The sequence below is a fragment of the Vipera ursinii genome (genome assembly GCF_947247035.1).
Source record: "Vipera ursinii genome assembly, chromosome: 1".
Classification (NCBI taxonomy): Eukaryota; Metazoa; Chordata; class Lepidosauria; order Squamata; family Viperidae; genus Vipera; species Vipera ursinii.
Genome location: NC_139512.1, coordinates 91,044,619 through 91,071,536, shown reverse-complemented (window position 1 = coordinate 91,071,536; position 26,918 = coordinate 91,044,619). Strand labels below are relative to the sequence as shown.

At 36.1% G+C, this 26,918-nt stretch overlaps 1 protein-coding gene across 2 annotated transcripts in view; it reads left to right on the top strand.

The window, feature by feature from the left end:
* The window catches only part of LGR4 (leucine rich repeat containing G protein-coupled receptor 4), an 80,501-nt gene extending 55,151 nt beyond the window's left edge, over nucleotides 1–25,350 (top strand). Inside the window, exons 6-18 of one of the 2 annotated variants that reach the window (XM_083349321.1) lie at nucleotides 1,102–1,173; nucleotides 2,277–2,345; nucleotides 3,132–3,203; nucleotides 3,301–3,372; nucleotides 3,835–3,903; nucleotides 5,233–5,304; nucleotides 6,114–6,179; nucleotides 8,120–8,191; nucleotides 10,355–10,426; nucleotides 11,687–11,812; nucleotides 17,774–17,895; nucleotides 19,978–20,058; nucleotides 22,324–25,350. In XM_083349321.1, coding sequence (XP_083205447.1) covers nucleotides 1,102–1,173; nucleotides 2,277–2,345; nucleotides 3,132–3,203; nucleotides 3,301–3,372; nucleotides 3,835–3,903; nucleotides 5,233–5,304; nucleotides 6,114–6,179; nucleotides 8,120–8,191; nucleotides 10,355–10,426; nucleotides 11,687–11,812; nucleotides 17,774–17,895; nucleotides 19,978–20,058; nucleotides 22,324–23,600 — 2,242 coding nt within the window. In that variant the 3' untranslated portion in view covers nucleotides 23,601–25,350. The remainder of the gene's footprint in view (nucleotides 1–1,101; nucleotides 1,174–2,276; nucleotides 2,346–3,131; nucleotides 3,204–3,300; nucleotides 3,373–3,834; nucleotides 3,904–5,232; nucleotides 5,305–6,113; nucleotides 6,180–8,119; nucleotides 8,192–10,354; nucleotides 10,427–11,686; nucleotides 11,813–17,773; nucleotides 17,896–19,977; nucleotides 20,059–22,323) is intronic. The other variant, XM_083349322.1, reaches the window with a different exon arrangement.
* Nucleotides 25,351–26,918: the final 1,568 nt, after the last annotated feature.

Here is a 26,918-nt window from a genome sequence, read left to right as displayed (position 1 = left end):
ACCATTGTCGTCATCTTTTTCACATCCAGGCTTGAGTCCTGGCTGAACAGAGACCAGATTATTTTATCTAGAGTACTTCACAGCTGATTTCCCATTACTGTCACAAGAACCTACCCTAAAAAGGGAAGGTGGACACCTAATAATAGTTATTTAACATTTCTGAATCCAGAGAGGACCTCTTATAGTATGCGATCTTTAGATTTCTTCAGGGCCACTGGAAGTATTCTTTCCCACAGTTAGATGTTGGATTCTCCCAAATCCAGAAAACTATCCCCTTCCCCCATGAAGAAGCTAAGAGTGGCAAACATCCAGTCAGCAGAAGGCAGAGGGTATCGCAAACAGCACCCTGTCTGCTTCATGAGAAGTCATAGGCCAAAAGGAATCCCAGATATTGTCAATCATGACAATAACTCAGCTATAATTCTTCAATAAATATAGGTGACTTTGCCAGTGAAGCATAATGACAAGGAGCTCTTGTTGATTGTACCCTAGAGAAAATTGGCCATCCGCATTAGCTCCTGGAGAACAACCCACTGAGGCAAAAAGATGGGTAATGGTGCAGTTACTTCCCAGAAGTAGGCCTGAACCGAGGCACATACCCCTGCTCAGTTAGATTTACTTCTTGTCCTTTTCCCACTGGCACTCCAGGTATTTTTATGCCATTTCATATCTCCATCTTCTTAGCTTTCATGGGACCAGCTACAACACTGGACTAATTTACATAATCTTTCCTGTCATACTTGTGATTTGAGAATTATATTATCAGGTTGGTTTCTGTGAAAATCCATTTTAAAAATCGTTTCTGGATTCTTCCATAGATTTTGTCAGAGTCAGAGGGTTGGGCTTTTTCCACACCAAGACGCTTTATTCTTAAAAGCAAAAAAATAAAATAAATGCAGAGTGGATTTCAAAATATATAACTTGTTTGTTCTTCTACTACCTTGCTTGACCACCAAAAAGATTTTATATGTTAATATTTCACTACTCTGAATGGTCTTTCCATTGTGATGCATTTTTTGCTATAAAACTTAATTTTGGGAAACTGTGTGGGGAAAAATGATTCATGAAGTTACGGATTCTACATCCCCTTTTCTTTTTCAGGCATCTTCATAACAATAAAATAAAAACATTGGGACAACACTGTTTTTATGGATTAAACAACCTAGAAACTTTGTGAGTATCCTGACTGAGGTTCTATAACAGAATAAAACACATTACAAAAGACTTAATGTCTTGAAATATTGACATTAGGAATTTAAACTATTTCATTTAGGCTTATAGTTAAACATAGTTATGCTGTGATTAGCCAGATTTACATACATTTACAAGTATACTTAATGCTTTGTTGTGAAAGGGAACTGGTTACAGCTTGGTTTGATTTTCTTTCCCAAATTATTTTGTTGCAGGAATAGGAAATTTCACAGTTCCTTTTGGTAGCTGAGCTGGTTTTAGCTTTGTTTTTTTTCTTTTTCCCTAGTTTTACAGATACATTACAAAAAAGATGGACAATACAAAAAAATGATAAAGAAGGAGTGATACTTGAAAAGAAAACGGAAAGAATTATTGCTTTTAGGGATATAAGCATGCAGCTATGGAAAGTTGAGATATCATATATGCTGTGATTATGCAACACATTTGATCTAGCAACTGAGACCCAACCATGAATAGAAGTTACAAAATTAGATATATATTAGTAAGCTGATACCAACCTATTATTAATTGGCATTACCGAAGATCAGGGAGGTAAAGAAATTATAGATAAGAACTACCTTAAAGGAACCATTACAGTCAGTTAAATTGTTGCAAGATGAAAGGAAATAACATTCCCAACAGTGAATAGCTAAGTTCCAGTTTTCTGAGTGAGGGCGGAATTGAGAGAGGGAAACTGGCATTACTCTGGAGCAAGAAGATAGTTGGCTCCCACCAAGAAGAACTTGTAATTTGATAGTTGAATGTCAGCAGGAGGCTAAGGCAAGCATTGCAACAATTAAGGACAGATTGGAGGGAGGGAATTCTAGTGATTCAGTATCAAGATTCTAAAATCTGTTAAAATTAATGAGCTAAATTACACCCAGAATAAGTGAAAAATTAACACTATCCTATGGGAGGTTAAAGTATTTGAAATAAATGTGTGTCAGGTTAATGTGTGTTCATGCATTTATGGCATAGTAGGAGGCAAATAGCAAGCTTAAACCAAGAGGATTTAAACAAACTGAAGACTGTTAATTATTTTTTCATAATAGACAATATAATGCCATTGTTTATGTTCTTTCAAGGGATTTAAATTATAACAGCATGGTGGAATTTCCAGAAGCAATTAAATCCCTTCCAAGCATTAAAGAATTGTGAGTATTACTACATACTTTTATTTTTTCCAACAAAAAAATGTATAGTTTTATGAAGGTTATGTTTTTCCTCTTTGTAAACTAAAATGAATTAAATTCAAATGGGGAGACCATTATAGGATCAACATAAAATAATAAGTAATCTGGCTTTTGGGTCTCTCATGTTAGGTGTTGTTTAGTTGAGTGCAATACAGATTATTTTTTAACAAATTAATATGACTATTATAATTTCCATTTTCAAAGAAGATTTTATTTCATTTAAATTGCCTCTTTAGTTTTGAAATATATAAATTACATCATGTAATAGTTATCTTCATCAGGTTGTATGAGGTAAGTGTTCTCTATCTCTTTCCAGGTCTTCCTCACCAAATTCTTCTAGTATGCCTCTAAAATTCAGATTATTTTTACATTGTTTGGTTTCTAGTGGCTCTAGCCTAGCTTCCAATTGTTTTCATTCTGTTTGGTGAGAGGTTTGGTTAAAGATAATTCTGGATAAATTCGCCTTAAGTTGCCAGACTCTAATATCTGTTGTCCATTTTTCCATGGAAACTATACTTGCATTTCCTGCTGTGATTGTTGAAATAACTTATAGAAAGTTTATCTTCCAGTACATAGATCTTGCATATAAAGAGCTCATGAAATTGTGGGGAAGAAGCTGAGATTGTTCCTTCTTACAGGATTTTTTTTACTTTGTTTCCTTTTACAAATTTTGAAAAGATTATTAAGATTTGATATATGATCACCAAATAGCAAACTATTAATCCAACAATTTCAATTAATTTTTAGGGGATTTCACAGCAATTATATTTCCATGATCCCTGATAATGCATTTATAGGAAATCCGCTTTTAAGAACAATGTAAGTTTTTATTTTTTTTTAAAAAAATAAAATTTTGGATTTAATGGATCAAAAAATAAATGTTGAATGACAAAGCCTGCCTTTTTTCCTCCTTCAGACATCTGTATGATAATCCTTTATCCTTCGTTGGGAACTCAGCCTTTCAAAACTTATCAGATTTGCATTCCTTGTAAGTACCCTTGCAGTTAATTTAAAACGAGTTTGTGCTAATTAGTCTTCTAATCCTAAGTACATATATTCAGTGGAATTACTTCTCAGAATCTTTGCTCTAGATTTTGTTTCCATGAATATAGATAGTTACTTTTTGAAATAAGTGAACCTGGAACAAGACTAAAATAAGCGTAATACAGATTGTTATAAATAAATCTAATGGCATTAGCTTCCTTAGTAAACAAAACTTTTTAAAAGAAGTTGGTAACAATTTTGCTTAATGCTGCAGTGCTACAAAAGAATTGAGAATATTCAACCTCTTGGCTTAAATCTGGCATTGGTAAATATTAGTGAGAAAGAGGAAGCCACTTCAGTACAAAACACTAGCAAAAACATGTTAACAAAGTCTTCTGTTCCCATAAAGTTGATTTTTCTGCTGAACAGTGAAGCTGTAATGTATTACTTTTCTGTTTTTCTCCAGAGTCATTCGTGGAGCCAACATGGTGCAATGGTTTCCTAATTTAACAGGGACGATCAATCTGGAGAGTTTGTAAGTATTTATTGTCAGACTTCAAAAATGAAATAACTAGTAAAGCAATCCATCAGATATGGACTTAAATTTTATGGGTCTTAGGAGAGGTGCCCTTTCTGCCATGGTGTCTACTTTATAGAACACAGTTGTCAAACTTGCGATGTCACATGGCGTGTTGTGACTTTTTCCCCATTGCCGGCAATGGGGTGGGCGCGGTTTTGGCGTGACACATCCGGCCTGTGGGCCTGCAGTTTGACATCCCTGTTACAGAACATTCTGTCCCTCAGAATTAGATTAGCTCCATCCCTTTTGATATCCCAGAAAACCTTCAAGACCTGATTATATTATCAGGCCTGGAGCTTCTAGGGAATTGGACACATATTTTAATGGCTCCACTGCTTAGATGACGCTATTGATGAGCTGGTTAATTTTATTCCCTCTTTTCCTAGTTTGTATTTCTGTTTTTATAATATTTACAATTACCGTGATTTTTGTATTTTTTAAATACGTATGTGGCTTTTATACGTGATCGTATCTGTTTGTTATGCATTGTCCAGAGTCACCTTCAGTGAGATGGGCAGCTATATATATTTGATTTATTAAATAAATAAAATTGTAGACCAAAATTTTGGAAGGCAAAGACATATTTATGGTGCCTTTTTTCACACACACAAAATACTGTTAATATGTACACTATATTTAGATTCCATGAATAGAGATAAGGTAAAGAAAAGCAAGTTTAGTATATCTCTTAATGTTGGAGATTTATTGTAAAGCAGTTTTTGTGTGTGATAGTGTTGGCACAAAAAATGGGCACTCGGAATATATGCTAACAGACTTGCTAGTGTATGCTTCCTAATTGTTTCTCATGAAATAAAAACTAAATAACAGCAGGAAGTTTAATAGTCATAGATGGCTTAGCATTACATCCAAATCATTGACTTATATGCCCTCTACAGCCACAGTTGTTTGTTGATTAGGTAGTCAGGATATTTAAAGAGTTGTCTTTCTTTAACAGAACGATGAGATGCATACAAGCAAAAGTTACTGGAAAATCCATGAAGGAATTATTAGGAAGTGTGTACCAACCCTTTGCTATCAGTAAACCAGAAATGTTAGCTTACTGTTTGTGTTAACGGGTCCAATTTTTAAACCTATATAAATAAAAAGCGTATTATTCTAAATAAAAAGCGTATTATTATAAAGTGGCTTAAGTGGATACATCAGTACTTCTACGATATCTGGTTAAGCTAAGTTCATATGATTTATAGCATTCTAGAAAAGCTGTTCCTTTAAAGAAATCCCTGTTTCCAGTGTTCTTATAGATAATGGTATTTTATTCAACAGAACTTTTACAGGTACCAAAATAAGTAATATTCCCACTGGTCTATGCCGTGAGCAAAAGATACTTCGGACTTTGTAAGTATATAACTTCTGATTCTAGTCTATTTTTATAAATAGGAATCATAATGTCAGAAAATTAATTTGATGTTGGTAAATTTGGTAATACTTTGGTTTGTGGGGGTACAAAAAGCACATCAAGACCAATGTATACAGTTTGTGAATTTATTTAATAAACTTATATGCTACCCACCTTGCCAAAGGCGATTCTAGGCGGCTTACAAGTTAGTTGACTAGTTAAGAAACAAGCAAACCTTAATTAAAAACCAGGTGTGTTATACATGACTTTTATTCAGTTCAATATTTTGAGACTAGCTTGTAAATAGTAGATTATACCAAATCCTGTCCAAATGACATTAGGTATGCTAGGAAACAGCAAATGTCTAGTTAATGAATAGATGGTAACTTCTAATAAATTATTGTGGTTTATTTCAAAATTTGATTAAAATTGTGAGGCAACATTTAAACTTCTAATTTGTTTTCTATCTTTTGCTTAATAAAGGGAGCTTTTAAGAAAATAGCTGATCTTGCAATCTTTAATGATTACTCAGTAGTACATCAATTTATTATTTCATTTATTCCCACAGAGGATACAGTGTTACAGATATTTCTTTACTGCAGTAATTTTGTGACCTTCTTCTGAATTTAAGTGCTCTATTTCTGTGCAGGCTTTCTGCATTAAGTTAAATGGAAAATAATGTCAGTTTCTTAAGAAAAAAAAACAGCTAGGAAGAGAATGGTTTGCTGATAAAGCTCAAGTAAAAAATGAACAATTTTGTATTAATTAAGCTTGCTTTTTTCTTTTTCTTTTTTCCTTATCTTTTAAGGGATTTGTCTTACAACAATATAAAAGAACTTCCATATTTTAAAGGTTGCAGTTCCCTAGAAGAAATGTAAGTAAAGAACACACTGGGTCTAATTGGTTATTGATTTCTGTTTTGTTTGATTTCCATATTTCAACCAATCGGAATAGAGCTGGAAGGGACCTTGGAAGTCTTCTAGTCCCAGGTCATGGACCGATACCAGGTTGTGGCAAGCCAGCAACCGGGCTGTGCAAACAGGCAAAGCCCCATCCACAGGGTGCAGGCAACACACAAAACCATGCCCTCTCTGGTCTGCAGAAAAACCTTTCTCCATGGAACCGGTCCCTGGTGCCCAAAAGGTTGGGGGCCACTGTTCTAGTCCAACCACCTGCTCAAGCCAATACTGTTTCAGACAAATGACTGTTCAGTCTATTCTTAATATTTGTTTAGATTGTTCTACCTCTCGTGGTTGGTTAAGGCCTCTTGTGAAATGGGAGGAGAATGGATTCAAGCAGCAACCTTTACTTCTTTCATTGAGGAGATATTTCCATTATCTCTGGAATAAGTTGATGTATACACCCTGCCCCCCAAAATCTTTTTTTTGACCTGATTATTTTGAATAATTCTGTGCCAGATAACCCTGCTCAAAAGTAATCTCCCACTTGGACTACAACCTGAGGCTGCCCTTGGAAAGCATTCAGGAGGTTCAGCTAGTACAAAGTGTGGCCCAAGCATTTATGGATATATCCATATATACTTAGGAGACCATTTTGCTTTGGGTGTTGCACCGGTTATTGGCTTTTGACTTGTGATTCAGGAATGTAGTGCTCAGGACCAGTATTTATCTGCCTGTCCACTCAAGTTGAATACTATCAACACAGTCCATCTGAAGTGGGCATTTTGGATAAATACTCCCAAACTCTGGAATTGCCTCCCCATGGAGATTTAATCTGTTCCTTCCCTTTTGGGATTTAGGAGAGCAGTTAAGATCTGGTTATTGTCACAAGGGAATAAGAAGGTGTGCTATAACTGTTGATTTAAATCTCGAAAATATATATTACGTATTCTGGGAGAAGGAATGTATCTATGTGGTTTTTAAGAGTCAACACAAACTTGACCACATTAATCAATCAATAGAATTTTTTTCACTTTTGTGTAATTCTAATATTATATTTGATTTATTTTGTGAATTGTTTATTTTGAAAGAGTATTTCTTTATTATTAGGAGGGAGGGGGATTTAGTAATATTTCTGATTGTTAGCTGCCCAGAGCTTTTATAAATGGAGTAAGAAAATAAAAAAAAGTTCAATTGGTTTATAATTCATTGCAAGTGGTTGCATTTAAACCTATTTTCTTCTTGTGGAAGCTGATCTGTTCTAACTAGTGTTGGAAGCATACAGTATTGCGAATTTGGTTATTTCTGTTTCCTTCCTGTTTTTGTTAAATTTAATTCTTTCACTTTTGGCCTCTTTCTTTATCTTCAGCAAGGTTTTAAAGATGTTCCCGAGTTCTAGAAATACAGGATATTTTATATATTTCTTACTTCTGGTTGTCATTATTCGCTTCATACTCTCCTTTGTTCGAGTCTTTTCTGTCTGGAGAGTCAGTTCCTGATACAGCACATTCTTTCTGTGATCTAATGATTGTTCATATTCTCTTAGGAGGTGAAGTATGAACCTCTCAATGCTCCAGTCTTTGTTTTTAGACAGTGCTGCATGCTTACACTAAATGCAAATATATGCCAAGTTGTTTTCAGACAGGAACAGAAATTTGCCAAAAGCACTGCAGGTCATGACTCAGAATCATTTCCATTCAGTTTCAGTTATGTTTTAAAAGCATCAGATAAAAGGATTTTATTTCTTGTTCTGCTCTCAAAGACATTCTTTTGGGGTTTTTTAACACTATTTTATAAGCAATATTTAGTGTTAAGTAACATGTTAAATGGGACTCTGTTTCACCAGAATATAATGAATCATCTGATGTATTCGTTTTCTTGATGAAAATATTCCTACCTAATTTCTGCATTTCAGATATTTGCAGCATAATCAAATTGAGGAAATCAAAGAAGATACATTCCAGGGACTAACATCTTTGCATACCCTGTAAGTATACTTTCTCTTTACAGATGTCTTTTAAGTTAAGAGAAGTTTGAAAGTGAATGGTTGTTTTCAGTTTTGGAAGACAAGCTGCTTATCCAAACAAAATAAAAATCAGTAAAATATCTATTGGCTTCCCATCTCAGATTTGGGGTGGTACCAATGATACCAATCAAAATTTATTACATAAATCTTCCCTCTTTTCCTCCTTAATCTTTTGAATATGTAAGTGTGTATGTACACTTGACTGAAGAAAAAAGATGGAAATAGTCATAGAAAAAAATCAAATTAGATACTGTCATCTGGATCTATCGGATTTTGTAAACAAATCCTCATTCAGTCTAGATCCAAACCAACACTCCTGACTATTTAATCTGTCTAAATACAACCTCCTCCTTACACATTATGCTCATTTAAAAGCTGCACCAAATTGATAATCAGTAAACAAATATGATATTGTGAAACATTTTCTTCGACAAGTAGGATCCTGAAGATATATCTTGTGCCAGCATACGAATCCTTATGTTCCATGATTTGGATTCCTTTTTTTAAAAAAATGGATTAATATTTCAAACACTATAGGTAGTCCTCGATTTATGATCACAGCTGGGCCCGGGATTTCATAAGTTGGGACGGTCTATAAGTGGGTCATCATATGACCTGATTTGATTTTACAAACATTTTAAGAAGATTGTTAAATGAGCCGCTGCAGTTGTTAACTGAATATATTGCCTGCATTAGGTGTTTTTGTCAGAAACTAGAAGTAAAGAACAGTTCCAGACAAACAAACAATGTGGGCAGTTGCGAAATATGCCCAAAATCTGATCACATGACCATGGGGGAGGGCAGCTGTCAGAACATTGAATCTAGGTTATAAGTAACCCTGGGGAGGTCTGTTGTAATTTTGAATGGTCACTAAGCAACCAGTTATAAGTTGAGGACTATTGCAAATGTTCTAATCTAAATTAAAGTGTCCTAGTTCTTACCCAAGCACGTGAAAAATATAAACTCCTTTGGTTTTCTGTTAAACATTGGTTTTCATCTTTTTTGCTTATATATTACAAGTTGTACATGTTGGAACTCACACTGCTTATGCTGGGTTGTGCTTGGTTTAATCTTATGGGTAACCAACCTGCAGGGATATTTGTAATTCTGTATTCTGATTGTGGCATATTCTGGTTTGTCCAAAAATGTATTTTTCCCCCCTCCTGGAACTACATCTAGAACACCACAAACATTTTTCTGCTCTAGAAAATTTACTTCCAGAAATGACAGATCACCGCTGAAACATTTAAATTAGTTTTACTCATATTTAAAAGCCATGTCAAGTATTCTGAAACTTAATTAGCTGAATCTGCAAAGTAAATCAAATACACATAAATCCTGTGTTGACTTCTGATGGAATTAGTAAAGAATCATTTGTTCTTGATAAAGATTTAAATGAAAATGACCCTTGATGCATTTGAATTACAGATTCCTTCACTGAGTGGCCACAGACAGACCTGGCTTTTAGTGCAGGTTTATAGCAGAAGAGTTGACAGTGATAGGCTTTAAGAAATTAAACACACACACACACCTACCTCTTCCTTCTCAATTTCCATAGAGCAATGTAGGCTGAGATAACATCCAGATATTATAGGGAAATTGTTCCATTAAGCTGATAGCCTATGGCTTAACCCAATGATGGGAAACAACTTTTTTCTCATGCAAAAGAGAATCTAAATACAAAGATAAGCCATTTTTAACATTAGTTTCCATTCTGTTGTCCATAAAGGCATTTTCATATGTGGAGTGGAGTCTGGCGTTCTTTCCTAGCAACACAGCCAGGTGTTCGTGCCCCAGGTTTCAAAATTTAATTGCGTTCTGATTTAGGTAACCTGGTGGTGCCCTAGAGAACAGAGAACAAACAGAATATTACAGTTTTGTACTGTATGGAGCTTAGATCTTTATAGTCCCCAAACTGTAAAGCTTTCCAGTGAATTCAGTGTTTTTAAAAGAATTAAAGAAAATTGTCAAGATGACATTGTAAAATACAGATAAACTCAAGTTATTTATCTGTTGGAAACTTAGTGTGACCTAAAACATAATGTAATCATTGAACTGCGAGCAATGACCATTCAAAAGTGTCAGTGTAAATCACTAACACAATAGTTCTTTTTAAAATTGCAGTGATCTCAGCAGAAACCTGATCCACCGGGTTAACAAGGAAGCATTTACTACGCTCAGTGCTATTACCAACCTGTAAGTAGGCCGTTTAGCATAGTGCACATTTCCAATCTTAAAATATGATAACTCCTTCTCAAAAAAACCTCTTTTGCACAGTGTTAAAACCATTCATCCTGTATTTAAAAGAAGCAAAAATAATGTCCCAGGTAGTACGTCATCACATACGTTATTGCACTTTAATGAAAAAGCCTGTGGAAACCTGATTTTCTTCCAAATTCCCCATTTTCTGATCTCATGCAAAGGAAATCTGGATCTCTTGGCGGCTTTCAATACCATCGACCGTGGTATCTTTCTGGACAGACTGTGGAGAATGGTAGAGAGGGGCACTGTTTTCCAGTGTTTTTCCTCCTTTCTCCACAGCTAGTAGCAGTTGTTGAAGGTGGAAGGAGAGGTACAGCCCTAAGCAACTACAATGTGGGATACCTCAGGGTGCAAATCTTTCAACTCTCCTCGTTGGGTGAGGTTATCTGACAACACAAGATGTAATATCATCAATACACTGATGATAGCAATTTATACATCTCCATCCTTGGCCAGGAAGAGGATGCCTTTTAGAAGTTCCACGATGCTAAATTCTGTGAAGGTCTGGGTGGAGAGGAATGTGTTACCTACCAATTGTGCCCATTCCTGAACCAGAAGATCTTGCTCATAGTGACTCAAGCCTTGTCACTTTCCTTGCGACAAGTTTTATGCTTAGAGCTTAGAGTTACAACACAAATGGGTCCGTCTTTATTCTGCATATGGGACAAGAAGTTATAAGATTTCTAATGGAGAATTTTAATCAGCCATATACATTAGCTGCCTGGCTGCATGGGACAGTTGTACTTGTCAGGGTGGCAAAAGCTGCTGTGTTGCCAGAAATGACAATCCTTGCAAGCATGGGAAATCAAATGAGACTGGTAATTATCATCTGCCTTTCCCTTTTGGATAAGATGCTTGTCGGACAAAATAAATGTATTTGTTTTAATAGCAACAGGAAATCTGAAGTCAGTGAAATGCAGTAAAAGAGGTCAGGTCCCAATTCATTCTTAGCCATGAAACTCACTAGGTAATCTCTCAGCTAAGTTTTTTTTTTTTTTGCTTTTATTAAGCATATGCCTTTGTAAGTTTCTGGAGGGCTACAAACACTAAACAAAAAATAATAGATTGCAGCTTTTTAGTAGAGCCTTCTTATTGTAGAATTACTTGCTATTTCTTCTGTTTTTGTTTTGCAAATTCAACTGTTTAGTATTTTTGTTTCCCCTCATACTTATTTCTTTCTCTCCATCCCTTTAGAGACTTGAGCTTCAATATGTTGACTTCATTTCCAACTGGAGGTCTGAGTAGATTAAAGCAACTTAAGCTGACAGGCAACATTGAACTGAAAGAAACATTATCACCAAAAGACTTCACGAAACTAAGGTGAGTCAATAATTAAGTTGGTACCCTCATATTTTAACTATACAGTTATTCTGTTCAGATTACACTTGCTTTCCCAAATCATGTCAGTTCAGTTACGACACCCTCATATCTTAGCAAGCACTCTTGCATATTATTTAGAGATTGGACAACCATTTGTCTGAGATAGTATAAGTTCTCCTGCCTTGGGCAGAGGGATGGACTGGAAGACCTTCAAAGTCCCTTCCAACTCTATGCTTCTATGCATTTAAAACCCCTACTGAATTCAGAATCACCCCACCCAAAAAACCACTCTTCTTCTTTAGTAATGTATCACTATAAGGCTTCTCATGTTCTTCTTACTAGTAGGAAACTAATCCAGTGTTCAATCCGTTGTGAAGAATTGGGACAAAATTCTTTATTCTTTCATGTATATGTCAAAAGTTTAAATATGGACTCGTGCTGTTTCTGCCTTTCCCAAATCAAATTTTGGTAGCTTAACTTTTCTCCATAGCTTATCTGGAGGATGAAATGTTAAATCTCCAAATAAGTGTGATAAATTTATTTAGGCTTTAAAATATTTTACTTAGATAATTGTTTAGTTGCAAAGAAGATAAGCTATTGGAAAACCATACAGTAAGGAATATTGCAAATAGATTTTGCATTCTTGTTCTTGATTCACATTGATTATAGATGCGCAATATTTTATATACTCAGTGCCCTTTATGGAAAGGAATGTATCTCACAGGTACGATGCTTGCTTTTCAGTTCTAAGTGTATACTCAATTCTTCTCATTTCCAAATTGCGCTACAAAAGATCTTTATGAAATTTTTGGGACTTTATGCCAGTGATTAAAGTAGCTGATTATAGACTACACTGAGATGAATTACAAGAAAGCAATTTATTTTGTATTTTTTTCCTTTTATAAGACTTCTAACTTATTAGTCAAGCTCACCAGTCTCTAACAGAATTATAAAACTCACATCTTACATTAATAATATACCACATACAATCTTTGGCATTTCTATTTTAATGATATCTACCAGTTAGACTTTTATCTTGGTCATAGAGAGGTGGTGCCAAATCAACATAACTAATATCCAAATCCAAATAATAAATAATATAAGAACTTAAATGGTTTAGCTGTATCACTAGGGTCCAAAACATTTATAATTCAGTTTACCTATGTTTCATCTTGAAAATCTTGAGAGATAAAATTTATTAGGTTTAACCTCCAGATATAAAGGGAGCAAGCAAGAATCTGTAAAAAAAATCCCCAGCAAGCATTTAGTTAGTTAGTTAGTTAGTTAGTTTTCTATACCGCTCTATTCCCGAAGGACTCAGGGCAGTTTACAGGGCAATATTTAAAAGACAATATAAATTAAGATAAAAATAGAATTAAAAAGAATTAAATTAATAATAGCCCAACAATAAAACAATGTTAAAACTTAAAACTAAAAACCCCCTCAGTCCAGGCCAGATAGATCAAAAATCCAGGTTTTCAGGTCCTGGCGAAACGAGCGCAGGTCGGGGGCAGTCCGGAGTTCCACAGGTAAATCATTCCAAACGGCAGGCGCGCCCACAGAGAATGCCCTCCCTCTGGGGATCACCCGCCGGCATTCCCTGACCAGCGGCACCCTAAGGAGGCCCTCCCTATGGGAGCGCACAGGACGATGGGAAGTTGATGTTCCCTTAAATAGTCTGGACCCAAGCCATTTAGGGCTTTATAGGTCATCACCAGCACCTTGAATCTCACCCGGAGGGCAACTGGAAGCCAATGCAGCTCGCGGAGAAGAGGTGTTACACGGGAGTATCGGGAGACTCCCATCACAACTCGCGCGGCCGCATTCTGCACCAGCTGAAGCCTCTGAGTGGTCCTCAAGGGCAGCCCCATGTAGAGAGCGTTGCAGTAGTCTAACCGGGAGGTCACGAGCGCATGAGTGACTGTGCATAGGGCATCTCAGTCCAAATAGGGGCGCAACTGGCGCACCAGGCGAACCTGGGCAAAAGCCCCCCTGGTCACGGCTCCTATATGATCTTCCAAACTGAACTGTGAATCCAGGAGAACGCCCAAGTTGCGAGCCCTATCAACGGGGTAACGCTTCACACCCCCCCATAGTTAACAATGGACAAAACTGGTTCTCCCGAGATGCCGGTATGCACAGCCACTCAGTCTTGGCGGGAAGCTTATAATCTGTACTCATAGAACAAGTAATACTTTAGACAAGGTTCTCTGGCTGATAGGTAGTAATACCTGAAATTATAAAGTATTGGCACCAATATACTATAGCGAGTAGATCTGCATATTGACTTTGATACAGTTAAGCTTCTGTCCTGTGTGTTCATCATAAATAAAATGGGAAAAAGTACATTTCCCATTTGATATATAGAGTAGGAATTTATAGTGCAGTACAGTGTCTGAATGTGAGAGATCCCAATTGTTAGTATTCTTCAGCTTTCCATCAGGTATTCATTATTTTAGAGCAGGCATGTCAAACTCACGACATCACGTGACGTTGCTTGACGTATCACTACTTTTACCCCATTGCCGGCAATGGGTTGGGCACGGTTTTGGTGTGACACATCCGGCCCATGGGCTGGCAGTTTGACATGCCTATTTTAGAGAAGCAAGTAATGTATTTTAAATCATGCTTTAATTCATCTTTTTTTATCTTCTCCCCCTCTCATTTCTTACCCAGGGTAAGCAAGAGTAGTGGATTACTTTAAATCTTTTGACATTGACATTGTCAGCATAAATACTGGAAAGAATGAGTTTCCCCAAAGTATTATACTCTTGAAAGAGCAACAACATCCATTGCTTCTGCTCAGCCTACAATGGCAAGAAAATAGTATGACAAGTGTACACTAGTATACCAAATGCACAAACATTCTCAGAAGTTAACTTGAATTATTTCCTTGATTAAGGCTAGTTCAGAAGAAATAAAGGGCAAGGCTCTGTTGTTTGTTAATAACTTTTGTCAGTCCTCCAAGGTACACGAAACCCAGAAACATATAACCTAATACTTTTATTATAAGGTTATAGTAACAGAATCTTGCAAGTCTGAATATGCTCTTTCATCCTTTTTCAGGACACCTAGGAAGGGCCATGTCTGAAAAAGTTTCTCAAATTATATTTCTGCCCTAGACTCAGATTTATTTTGTCTAGCTGCTGTATTGGCTATGGCTTTTCTTCCTATTCCTTCTTTTTCTTACACATCTCCTATGGAAACCTCATTTTGGATAAGCCCAGCAGGTCACATGTATCCCTGCTATTTGGAAATTGGTTGATGGGTTTTTATTCAGAGAGGGATAAAAGCTGATCTAGTATCCTATTTCTGTTAGCAGTGATAACTTGTTACTGTTCTAATGGTGATATTTTTCATTTGTTATATGTTTAAGGTTAATTGGAGTTAATTAGTTTTTTAATAACTGTAAGTTATGTGACAGGATATAATTAAAAATAATAGAAAATATGGATCTGACCTGTTCTGAATGCATAAATATTTCTGGCATTCATTGAATTAGTTAAATCCAGACTTGCAGTATGTAGAATTTCATGTAACCCGAGAGAACAATAAGGATGACAGGTGTGGGCTTACTGCTTGTGCTTTCCTGGGAATTCACTTGCGCAAGGCTGTTGCTTTCCAGCCAACTTGATGAACGTTCGTTTCAATATGCACAGGTAACAACATGATTTCACAAAATATCTTGCTTCTCTAAAAATAACACTATAACATAGTGTTGGATTACATTCAGATGAGTTTTTCTTAAATTTTCAGCTTGTATCAATCTACTGTATATTTTTTCTCTAAATAAAATCAAGCTTTAGGAAATTGCAGCATTCATTTTAACTTCAGGATTTTCTCAGAAGATATTTTTTTGGGGAAAAAATCTGCTTCAAAAAATGCTACTGCTTAAAGAGGTGAGGGCAGAAAAGCTTGTCAATTCTCCCATTGAATACCAAATTGGACATGAATGAGACCCACTTCATGAATGATCTGATCTGGAATGAAAAGATGGTATGTGTGACAGACACCTGGTTGGGTGAGCTGGACAGCATCATCTAATCTCAGATATTCCTACCTGGTTTCTGTGATGTGAAGCAGAGCTATGAAGTGGGCCTCAGGAAGGAGAGAGTTCCCATCATTGTAAAGGATTCCCATTCCATTCTCATGACAGAGCCTAAAATGATACAGGCTAAGAGTTCTGAATATGTGTACCTCGAGAGCAGAGTGAGTAAAATAAGACAGGAATCTTAATGGTACTCTAGATATCAGGAACTTTCCTAATTGAACTAATAGTGCTAGTCTTACAGATGATGTTGAGTCGCAGCTTAGTACTTGAGATTTTCAAGCTCTTGAATGCAGCTTAGTTCATGGTCATTTTGACTTTCTTTAGCCTATTTCAGGTAATATCTACCTCCATTTCTCTATCAGGGAACACTTTGGACTAGACGTTCTGCACTGAGGAAGGTATTCCATGAGTGAACCTTTTATCATAGATGGATCAGTTAATAAGGACCATCAGTTATGGCTTTTGCATCCTGTGACTTTCAGAATTTGCTTGTTATTCCATCTTTCAGTTGAGACCTTTGGTATGACAGGCTGGAACGACCAACTAAAGCTATTGACTAATTAACTCCTAAACATGTTTTTTTTTATTGAAAAGTTTTTCAATACATTTTATCTTTAACAATCCCTCCCCCCCTCCCTCCACCCAACCCTTCCTAACCCTCCCCCCCTCCCCGACTTCCCAGAGCTAAATACAAGGCATAAAACTAAAAACAATCATAAACAACCATATGTTAACAACAATAAACTATTAAGTCTATCGCACTCTAGCTCATATGAAATGACTACAAGCAATACTAATATCACATAAAAAAACCTTATACAAATGCTAAATGAAACTTTTTGGTCCCATATTTGTTCTGGATATAATCAATCCACTTTTTCCACTCCATAATATAACGTTGTTGCGAATGGTCTTTCAAATAAGCCGAAATCTTTGCCATTTCCGCCAGGTCAGAAACTTTTAGAGTCCAACTCCTAAACATGTTTTGACTCTTCATCAAAACAGCTGATCCCCTTGTTTTAGTGAAAAATGGTGAGGGATGAAGCAGCCATACCTATGGCTAGACTTCCAGTGGCAAAAATCTAAACACTAACATGACTCTATTATGTTTTGGAAGGTCTACAGCAGGGGTGGGCAACCTTGGCTCTTTTTTGACTCGTGGACTTCAACTCCCAGAATTCTTCAGCCAGCCATCCTGAGGGGAAAGGGAGAGCTTTCCAAGCTGAGCCATGCTGGCTCAGGAATTCTGGGAGTTGAAGTCCACGAGTCATAAAAGAGCCAAGGTTGTCTACACCAAGGAGAAAAGTTTTTTCTTCGCTACCACTGAATTGTGGAAAATCACTCAAGGAATCTCTTCTGCTAGTATGAGTGCTGACATAACTCCAGAAAGTTCTGGAAGGTCTGTTAGAGTCTGTGATAGCAAACCATGACAGCCTTGTGTGTTTGCTTTTGTTTTCTCTGAGAAAGTTATTTAAATCTGCCAGCAGTTTGGCAACATGACTAGCGGAGTCACAAGGGACGAGGTCAGGATTGCCTCTCAGTGTGCTAGAGTGATTGTGAACAGCCCCTATTTTTATCTGTGATGGATTTACTAACTACATCTCTTCCTAGAGATTCCTGGGCCAGTCATTATTACCATCAATGGCTACTTTCCTGATAAGTTACTATAATGTACTGTAAATAGAGATGTCCTCAAAGCAACTGGTTTAGAATGGGACAGTGAAGTCCAGGTCAGATATTATATAGAAAGTTATGCTTTTTTTATTGTGGGCCTATAATTATGAGGTCTTCGTTATTGTTCTATTTTTATTTATTTATTATTACATTATTGCTATCAGTTATACCAAAATACGAATAGATTAAGTAAAATAAATAAAACTTTTTTCCTACCGTTCTCTTCATACTTTCAGATCTTTGTCTGTCCCTTATGCCTACCAATGTTGTCCTTTCTGGGGTTGTGACTCTTATTTGAATGCCAATACTGAAGATCCCAGCCTCCAAAATCAGAGTCAAGAAATCATAAATGATCAAGGTGAGTGCTCTGATACTATCATAATATATGCAGATTATTTAAAAATTAAAGGGATTTTAAGGATGTTAATAGAGCATGTGCTAATGAATTCAGTTGTTAGCTGTATTTATACTTTGAACATAGTATGCTATTTAAACTATTTAAACAGTCATGCAGAATATTTTGTTTCTATATCATTTCATGATTGAGATCAGCTGGGGCTATGTAATCCATATTATATGATTTGGATATAAACATGTATAATATTCTGGTCAAAAATTCCAAAGCAAAGAATGCTCAATGGCATATCAGGGCCTGGTCAGAATTATTTTTATTACATGGAATAATTGAATTATATTTTTGAAGAGGGATAACTGCTTAACAATATGTGTATGTTTGAATATATTTCCATATAAAAAAATACTCTCCCCCTGAAAAGCTGCCTATCTAAAAGAATTTCTAAAACGTATCTTTGCTAGAGTGTTTATTACCTAGTGTTTATTCATTTGGAACTTTAAAAAAGTGCTGTGGGTCTCCACAAAATGGTAAAAAGTTATCTATAATAATCCAAAAACATTTCTTTATTTTCCTCAAAGTATAAACATAGCTCACCTCTGAATTCAAAGAAATGGCATCTTATCTGATTAGATGTGGTTGGCATTTGTAGGAACATTCATAAAGGTTTTTGTCTCATAAAAGTATAAGATCTGGCATGTTTATCTATTTGCTCTCTGGAGGCATGAATATATGTTTTAATTTGACAATGGTTTATGAATAATCCATTGCAAATTCAAGAGTTGTATCACAATATATTTATATCAAATCCAGGAAAAGCAACATGTACATGTGCACCTTTTCTCTTTGTGTTCATGAATTTTGAGAAATCTTAGATGGTACTGCACGGTTTCCATAAAGAGGCACTGTAGGCAGTGACTGGAAAAAAATGAAATTGGACAGCAGTGAGCATTTTCCACCCCCTATGTTATAAATTGTATTAGAAATGGCATATCTAGCCTAACCACTTGCAAAGAATTTTGAAAATGCTTTCTTGAGTACCAAAAAACCACAATTAAAAGGAAAAGAACGCATAACTATTGGAGCTGTAAATACAATTCACAAAATGAAAATAAAAACTTAATAACATAGAAAAATAATGTATAGAGACAAAAATATCAGTACTTTTAAGATATAGGGAGAAAGAACAAATTTGAGTTAAGCAAATATTCCAGAAAAGCGTGGATAATAAATAATGCTGAGTCGCAGAGAAACTACTTTTAGTTTAAAAATGTTCAACTATCTGTGCTTAGTTACTGACTTCATGAATTGGAATAGAAAAGGAAGACTTCCCATTTTTCTATCCCAATCATGGCTAGAGGCTTTTATCATAAATTGAGACTTCTAATGACACATCCTGTCCTTGGAATTCAGGATATAATTACTGCTCGTCTGTGGTGTTGTGATTTACTATATCCCATCTTTTTCCAGTCTTGCTTCCGCCAAACATGTATGGCAGGAACCTATGATTTCACACTGTGCAGGGGTCATAGGTTGCACATCACATTTATTTTTGTAAGAATATTTGTATAATCTAAGGGATGCAAACATATTATTGTAAATACATAGTATGCTGACGCCTGATACTTCATCTTACTTGAGGTTGGCTTCTCTCTCATTTAATAATTGTTTTCCTTTTTTTATATGACTTTTTAATGAAGTCTTGATGGGTGTTCATGGCGATGCCCCTGAGGAATCTTGTTTCTTACCCCTGTTTTAAGTAATTCTAATTTAATGTAACACAGCTCTAGAATCTTAAAGACACCATGCATTCTAATCCTACCTTGGGCGCAAAGCCAGCTGGATAACTTTGGGGCCAGTCCCCTTCTCTCTTAATCCTGGGAAGAGAGCAATAGCAATTCACTTCCAAAAAATCTTGCCCAGAAAACTGCAGGGATTTGTCCAGGCATTCACTCAGAGTCAAGATTGACTTGAGAAAAAAAAGTTTAGTTTCTTGAGTTGTGTTTTTTTTTAAAAAATAAAATAAAATAAAATATATCAAGCAGAATTTCATATCTGTAAACCTGGTTTTCTGTCCTTTTAATCTAGGTGCACCAGATGTAGATGACTTAAGCAGCACTGAGGTGAAAGAAGCAGGTCAAACAGTAATCCACTGTACTCCCGCAACAGGTACATATTCTGTGGCCGCTTCCCCTTCCGTTTCAGTTAAATTTACCTCACATTATAGAAGTTTGTTTTATTTCTGTATATATAGTTCATTGTGTGATAAAAGACACAGGTAGTCTTCTTCGCTGTCTGCCTTTTGTCACATGACATTTTGCCTGCTCTGCAACATAATAAAGGAGGTGCAGCAAAGGAGGCATCTACAGCATACAGCATCTGTTTAAATATTCTCAGAGACCTTTTACTTCTTAAAGCAATCTGTTCCACTGCCTGACACGGTTAATATCTAATGTTTTTGCAAAGTCTGCTTCCTTTCCAGTTTGCATCTGTGGCTACTTCTCATGCCTTCTGCATGACATCATGAGATGTTTGCAGATTGTGTTTTCTGACTAGTTTTAATTTTCTCTTTTGCAAACCTAAGCTTAGTGAATGTATTTAATTATTTTGATATTTAATTTTCTGACTGATTTATTAATGACCTTATTAAAATATAGTACGTAGGCATGGCCTTAATGCTCTAGGATATAATAAAATAGAGTAATTTACGTCTTCTGATGCAGATACTATAAATTTATGATGTATAAAAATTGGTTTTGTAAGTAGCTGCATCACACACAGCTTTTGATGAGCTAAAATAACTGGATCCTTTTTACATCCTTGGACAATATCTCTTCTTCTGTATATATTGCTTTGATTCCTATCTAAGCAAGGCCTTGTAGGTTTTATATATTTGTTGTTCTGTTTTCTTCTGTTTTTATCTCTTGTAGCTGTCCAGTCACTATGGCAAATTAAGTGGCCAAATAATTCTAAATAAATAAATATTTTCTTTCTTTTAACAACAAAATAAGGAGCTTCTTGTATATTATGCTGAAATCAAAATGTACTGATATTTTTGTTTTTCCTTCATTTATCATACTATTTTGAAAAACAGATAAGGATTTTTCACTGGATTGATTAATAATTGATAAATATGTTGGCTCTTAATAAAAACAACATACTTTTCTTTAACTGATCTTTAATAACCTGATTTGACCTTATTAATATGCAGCTATTTAATCTTAATTTCCCATCCATCCATCCCTCTTCCTACTCTTTTTAAAGATAAAATATCTACGTCCTAGCCTTCTCTCAGGATTCAGACTGACTTGACAAACTGGATTTTCAAAAACTGCAGACAAAAGCTTTGAAATAAGACATGCAAGCTTCTTCAGCATCCCTAGAAATAGGCCGCTGTTTCCAGAGATATTATTCATTTACTGTAGTCTAAGCATCTGCCATAAGACCCTCTTTATGCTGATATTTTCCTCTTTACTATGGATCAAAAATAACCTTTGTCATTCTTCTTCTAGCACAGGGGTAGGCAACCTCGGCTCTTTTATGATTCATGGACTTCCAATTGAATTGAAGTCCATGAGTCATAAAAGAGCCGAGGTTGCCTACCCCTGTACTAGCATAATCTCTCCTTACTTTCTAATGAGACAGTACTCTAGGCACTTACTGCAACTTCTGCATTATCCAGTTGCTCAGGGAGTCATGTCATCCTGTCCAGCTGTGTTTCCTGCCCTGGGGTTTCTGCTTAATGTTTTGCATCCTTACCATGTTTAGATACTTTACTGTTCAGGAGGTTTGGAAGCAGATGCAAAATAAGATTTTGTAGTAGAAGTATGAATAAGTGAAGCATCACCCCACTTTCTTCCCTGTTTTACTAAATGGAAGAGTAGAGCTAGACAGTTATGAAGATTTGGCAAGCAGCTTGTTATCTAATTTTCCAAACAAAAATAAGTGAGAATCTAAGTGGTATATAGAAAAACCCATAGCAAAGTCATCCCAGGATGTAGGGAGCTTCAGAGCTGCTAGTGTTGTTCATTCTCATCCTTTTTCTTTTCTGAAAATACTAATTTCATCATCAGTACTTCTATTTTACACATATTCATTTATGAATTTATGAACTGCTTCAGTCAAGGCTTCCTTAAACAGGGCACAAAAACAACAGTTTCAGCCAATGCAGTCATTACTATAATACACTATCAGAAATACAGAATATATTTCACACAGGTTATAAAACTGATTCTTAAGTCTGTCTTCATTTGATTGTTGCTATTTGAAGAATATTTTCTTACCTTATTGCTTCACCTACCTATCTTTTCTATTAATCTAACCTTGAATGTAAATGTTCTTATGTTGTTTTCAGGAAAATAAATACTTGTTTGTTATAATATGCTACAACTGGCAACCTTTTTTTCTTAGCACATTTTCCCCCGACTCTTTTAGGTGCTTTCAAGCCATGCGAATACCTACTGGGAAGCTGGATGATTCGTCTTACAGTCTGGTTTATTTTTTTGGTTGCCGTACTCTTCAATATGCTTGTCATCTTAAGTATATTTGTTTCTTCTACTTCACTGCCTTCAATCAAATTGTTCATTGGCTTGATTTCTATCTCTAATTTACTGATGGGGATCTACACCGGTATATTAACTTTCCTGGATGCAGTTTCCTGGGGACGGTTTGCTGAATTTGGTATTTGGTGGGAGACTGGCAGTGGTTGTAAAGTGGCTCAGTTTCTGGCTATATTCTCTTCAGAAGGGGCAATTTTTTCCCTTTTGTTGGCTACTATTGAGCGGAGCTTGTCTGCCAAGGAAATAATTAAAAAGGGTAAAAGCAGGCATCAAAACCATTTTCGAATTGCAGCCATATTTGCGTTCTTGTGTACATTGATAGCAGCATGCTTGCCAGTCTTCCATAAAGGAGAATATTCTGGGTCGCCCCTTTGCTTACCTTTTCCTACTGGAGAAGCCCCTTCTTTAGGCTTCACAGTTACCCTCGTGCTCCTTAACTCATTAGCCTTTTTGCTAATGGCTGTTATTTATACAAAACTTTACTGCAAGCTAGAAAAGGAAGATCTCTCCAAGAACAATGAAGCTAGCATGATTAAACATGTTGCTTGGCTCATCTTCACCAACTGCATCTTTTTTTGCCCTGTTGCATTTTTCTCTTTTGCTCCACTCATCACTGCAATCGCCATCAGCCCTGAAATTATGAAGTCTGTCACTCTGATATTTTTCCCACTGCCTGCTTGTTTGAACCCGGTTTTATATGTGTTCTTCAACCCCAAATTCAAGGAAGATTGGAAGTTACTGAGATGGCACATCACCAAGAGGAATGGGACTGGAACAGTTGCTGTCAATACGCAAACTGGCTGTAGGACTCAGGATTTCTACTACGACTGCAGCATGTACACACATTTGCAAGGTAGCTTAACCATGTGCGAATGTTGTGAGTCACTTCTTATATCCAAGCCTGCACCATGTAAACATTTAGTAAAATCTCACAGTTGTCCTGCTCTGACTGTAGTGCCTTGCCAAAGGCCTGATGGCTGTTGGTCAGATTGTGGTACACAGTCTGCCCATTCTGATTACGCTGACGAAGAGGACTCGTTTGTATCGGATAGTTCAGATCAGGTGCAGGCCTGCGGACGTGCTTGCTTTTATCAGAGCAGAGGCTTTCCATTGGTTCGTTATGCCTACAACACCCCGCGGATTAAAGACTAAAAGGCTTTACTGCAAGCAATCCATATGCTAAAAAGCAGGAAGCATGATGCTTCATATAGACCATGCCTGTTTCATTCTTTCATCTGAAAGCACTTTTATTAATCATTGTATGATATTAATTATAAATAAGGGATGTAGGCCTAAGTACCGTGAGCCTATACATTTTAAATAAGAGCTGTTGCTCCTTTTGTAAATAATTAGAAAACCAAAATTTGTAATCCATTTTTAAAAACTTTTTTTCCCAAGCAAGTACATACTATATTTGAAGCTTATTTCTATGTTAACGCAGTTTTAATTTCATTTTTCTGTTGTGATATCGATCCTGATAACTTATAAATAAGCACAATACAACAGAATATTATAAGGGGTTTTTTTGTTTTTGTTTTTGTTTGGAGCTGGGCAAGGGGGGCTGTTGCTAACTTTTGTATAGCATTTTTGACTGAATCTCAGGACAATTTACTGCAGGGCCAAAAGATGGGAATATTTTTCCCATATGCAACTGTGAGATAAATACAGGCAAAACATTCTTTTTTAGGTCAAATTATGGATTAATTTGTCTATAATTAAAACTATTTATTTCAGCCAAATACTTATCACCCCTATAATATATTCTGAGTAATTTGGCATAGTAATTTTTATTTTGAGAGTACTGCTTGAAAACAGTTTGAAACTGATCTTTTGCATACTTAAATGGACATCAAACTCAGGTTTGCTGCACTAATTTTAACCTCTGATGAAAATATATAATATTAGAACATTCCTATAATCTTGAGATTCACTTTGGAGTTCTGCCATAATAGTTGTTTCTCACCTCCAAAAGGGGGATGTTCTGATCTACATGCATTGGAAAATAGATATATTGGGAGCATTCTAATGCCTGTTTAAGTAATTTTCACAAAGGCAAAAGAATACTCCATCGTCCTATAATCTTAAATGTGCATGTTAGGTTATATGTAATTTTGACAGCAAAAAAAAATTAAGTCTACTTTGTTGTAGATGAAAATCTTTTCATTTTCAGTGAAACTACAGCACATAGTAGAATCTTCCCAACCTGGTGCTCTCCTGATGCAGATTAGTAATTCTCAGATATACATCTGGAAGGTACACAGCAAAGTCTGAGGTAGAATATACTAACAGAATAGGTTTTATAAGAGTAAAAGAGGCTGAGATGTTGCTCATGTAGAGACAAAACAATGTAAAGTACCTATACTTAGGATCTTCTATTTCATTGTTATGATACAGTAATGTGAAACCAGGTTAACTTTCCTTAAAAGTGTAAGCAAGGAGATGCACAGATCATTGCATTTTAGAATTAACCCTTTTCTCTAATTATCAATGCATAAGCTACTTTTTTCAAACAAAATGTTAAATGAGAGCAATTCTACTGCCAAACCAGAAATTCTGGCACATATTTTATCAAATAACATTAGAATTGCAGTTAGGAAAATCAAACTGTACATAGTGTGCATAAAAAGAATTTTTCTTGGTTTGTAAATTATTTGATAGAACACTTGATGGGAAATGTGGCTTCAGTACATTTTGTTAATTAAAGCTACCTCCTGAAATATAGAAGCTGCCAGTAGCAGAATGTTTAAATTGTGGTTTATATTTTTTTCCCATTGTAAATAAACTTCAGTTGTATATTGTTATTGTAATAAAACCAGAAGCTTTGTGTACCAAAATTACTTAACTTGTACAAAATATAAGCTATTATCACTCTTGTATACTATAATTTTGTAAGCCTAAAATGTTCCTAGTAAAATCATAGAAAAATGAAAACAAGAAAATATTCTAATATATTCTGTTATACTTACATCTCTTAGAGTTGTAAATTTAACCTAATGCTACAGGCCAAGTGCCATGTAACTTTACATATAGTATATTACATGCAGTATTGTAGTCATGAACATTCACCAGGTCACTATCATAAGATCCAACACTTTTATTCTTCGTGCATATTCATAGATTTATTGCCCTGCTGTGTTCCCCCAAACAGAACTCCTACCACAATTACCGTATTTGTATTCCTGCTATTAACACAATTGGATATAAATCATTAATAGTAATCTTACTTCCATGATAAGACTAAATCCAAAATAAATCCCATTAGGAATATTGATCTATATAGATGTTATTTCATGGGGCAGTGCCAAAAAGTGTAAACTGTCTTACGCTGTGATTTCTGGCTCATTTCTTTGTACTGTTCCAATATTCGTTGGATTTCAGGGTGAAGCAGAAATTTGTGGGGCATGATTGCTTCCTTTGCACAGAGACTAGATGTTACAGTTATACTGGCTGAATATAACAAGGTTTTAAAAAGCTAGCTTTTGGGCATGGGGTGGTGAAATTTCTCTTTCCTGATCTACGGACATGCTCTTCTCCTTGAAATGTTTAGTGCAGGGGTCGGCAACCTCGGCTCTTTTATGACTCGTGGACTTCAACTCCCAGAATTCCTGAGCCAGCTATGCTGGCTCAGGAATTCTGGGAGTTGAAATCCACGAGTCATAAAAGAGCCGAGGTTGCCGACCCCTGGTTTAGTGGATTTTGCCATACTTGAAATGTTTAGTGAAACCCTGAATCAAGCTAGAAATACAGATTGTTGCATAAGCAGAGATAACATGGTCGAATGGTATCTCCAACAAGGGAGCTGTTCTGGTCCTATTTTAAGAAACATACAAAAATTGCATCCCTAATGATGGGAGACTAGGGCTACCATAGATGTATTGCAGAAAGATTCAAACGACCACTAGAAGGGAGCAAAGAGTGACATCTGGATTTTTGAAACTTCTCTATGGGAGCTTTTAATTTTCTAAGGTTGCAGGGAAGAGTGATGGTGGAGGTACAATAGCGGCTGCCACTTAATCAGAATAGAGCTATAAGGGACCTTGGAGATCTTCTAGTCCAACCCCCTGCTCAAGCAGGAGACCTATACCATTTCAGACAAGTGACTGACCAGTCTCTTCTTAAAAACCTCCAGGGATGAAGCCCCCACAACTGCCGAAGGCAAGCTCTTCCACTGAGTAATTGTCCTCACGGTTTCTCCTTAATTCCAGATTGTTTTGTTTCCTTGATTAATTTCCATCCATTGTTTCTTGTCCTGCCCTCTGGTGCTTTGGAAAATAAGTTGACTCCCTCTTTTTTTTGCGGGGGGGGCAGCCTCTCAAATACTGGAATACTGCTATCATGTCCCTCCTAGTCCTCCTTTTCTCCAGACTAGCCAAACCCCAAGCCCTGCCATCGTTCTTCATGTTTTAGTCTGTAGGGCTTTGATCATCTCGGTTGCTCTGCTTTGCGCTTTTTCCAAAGTCTCAACATCTT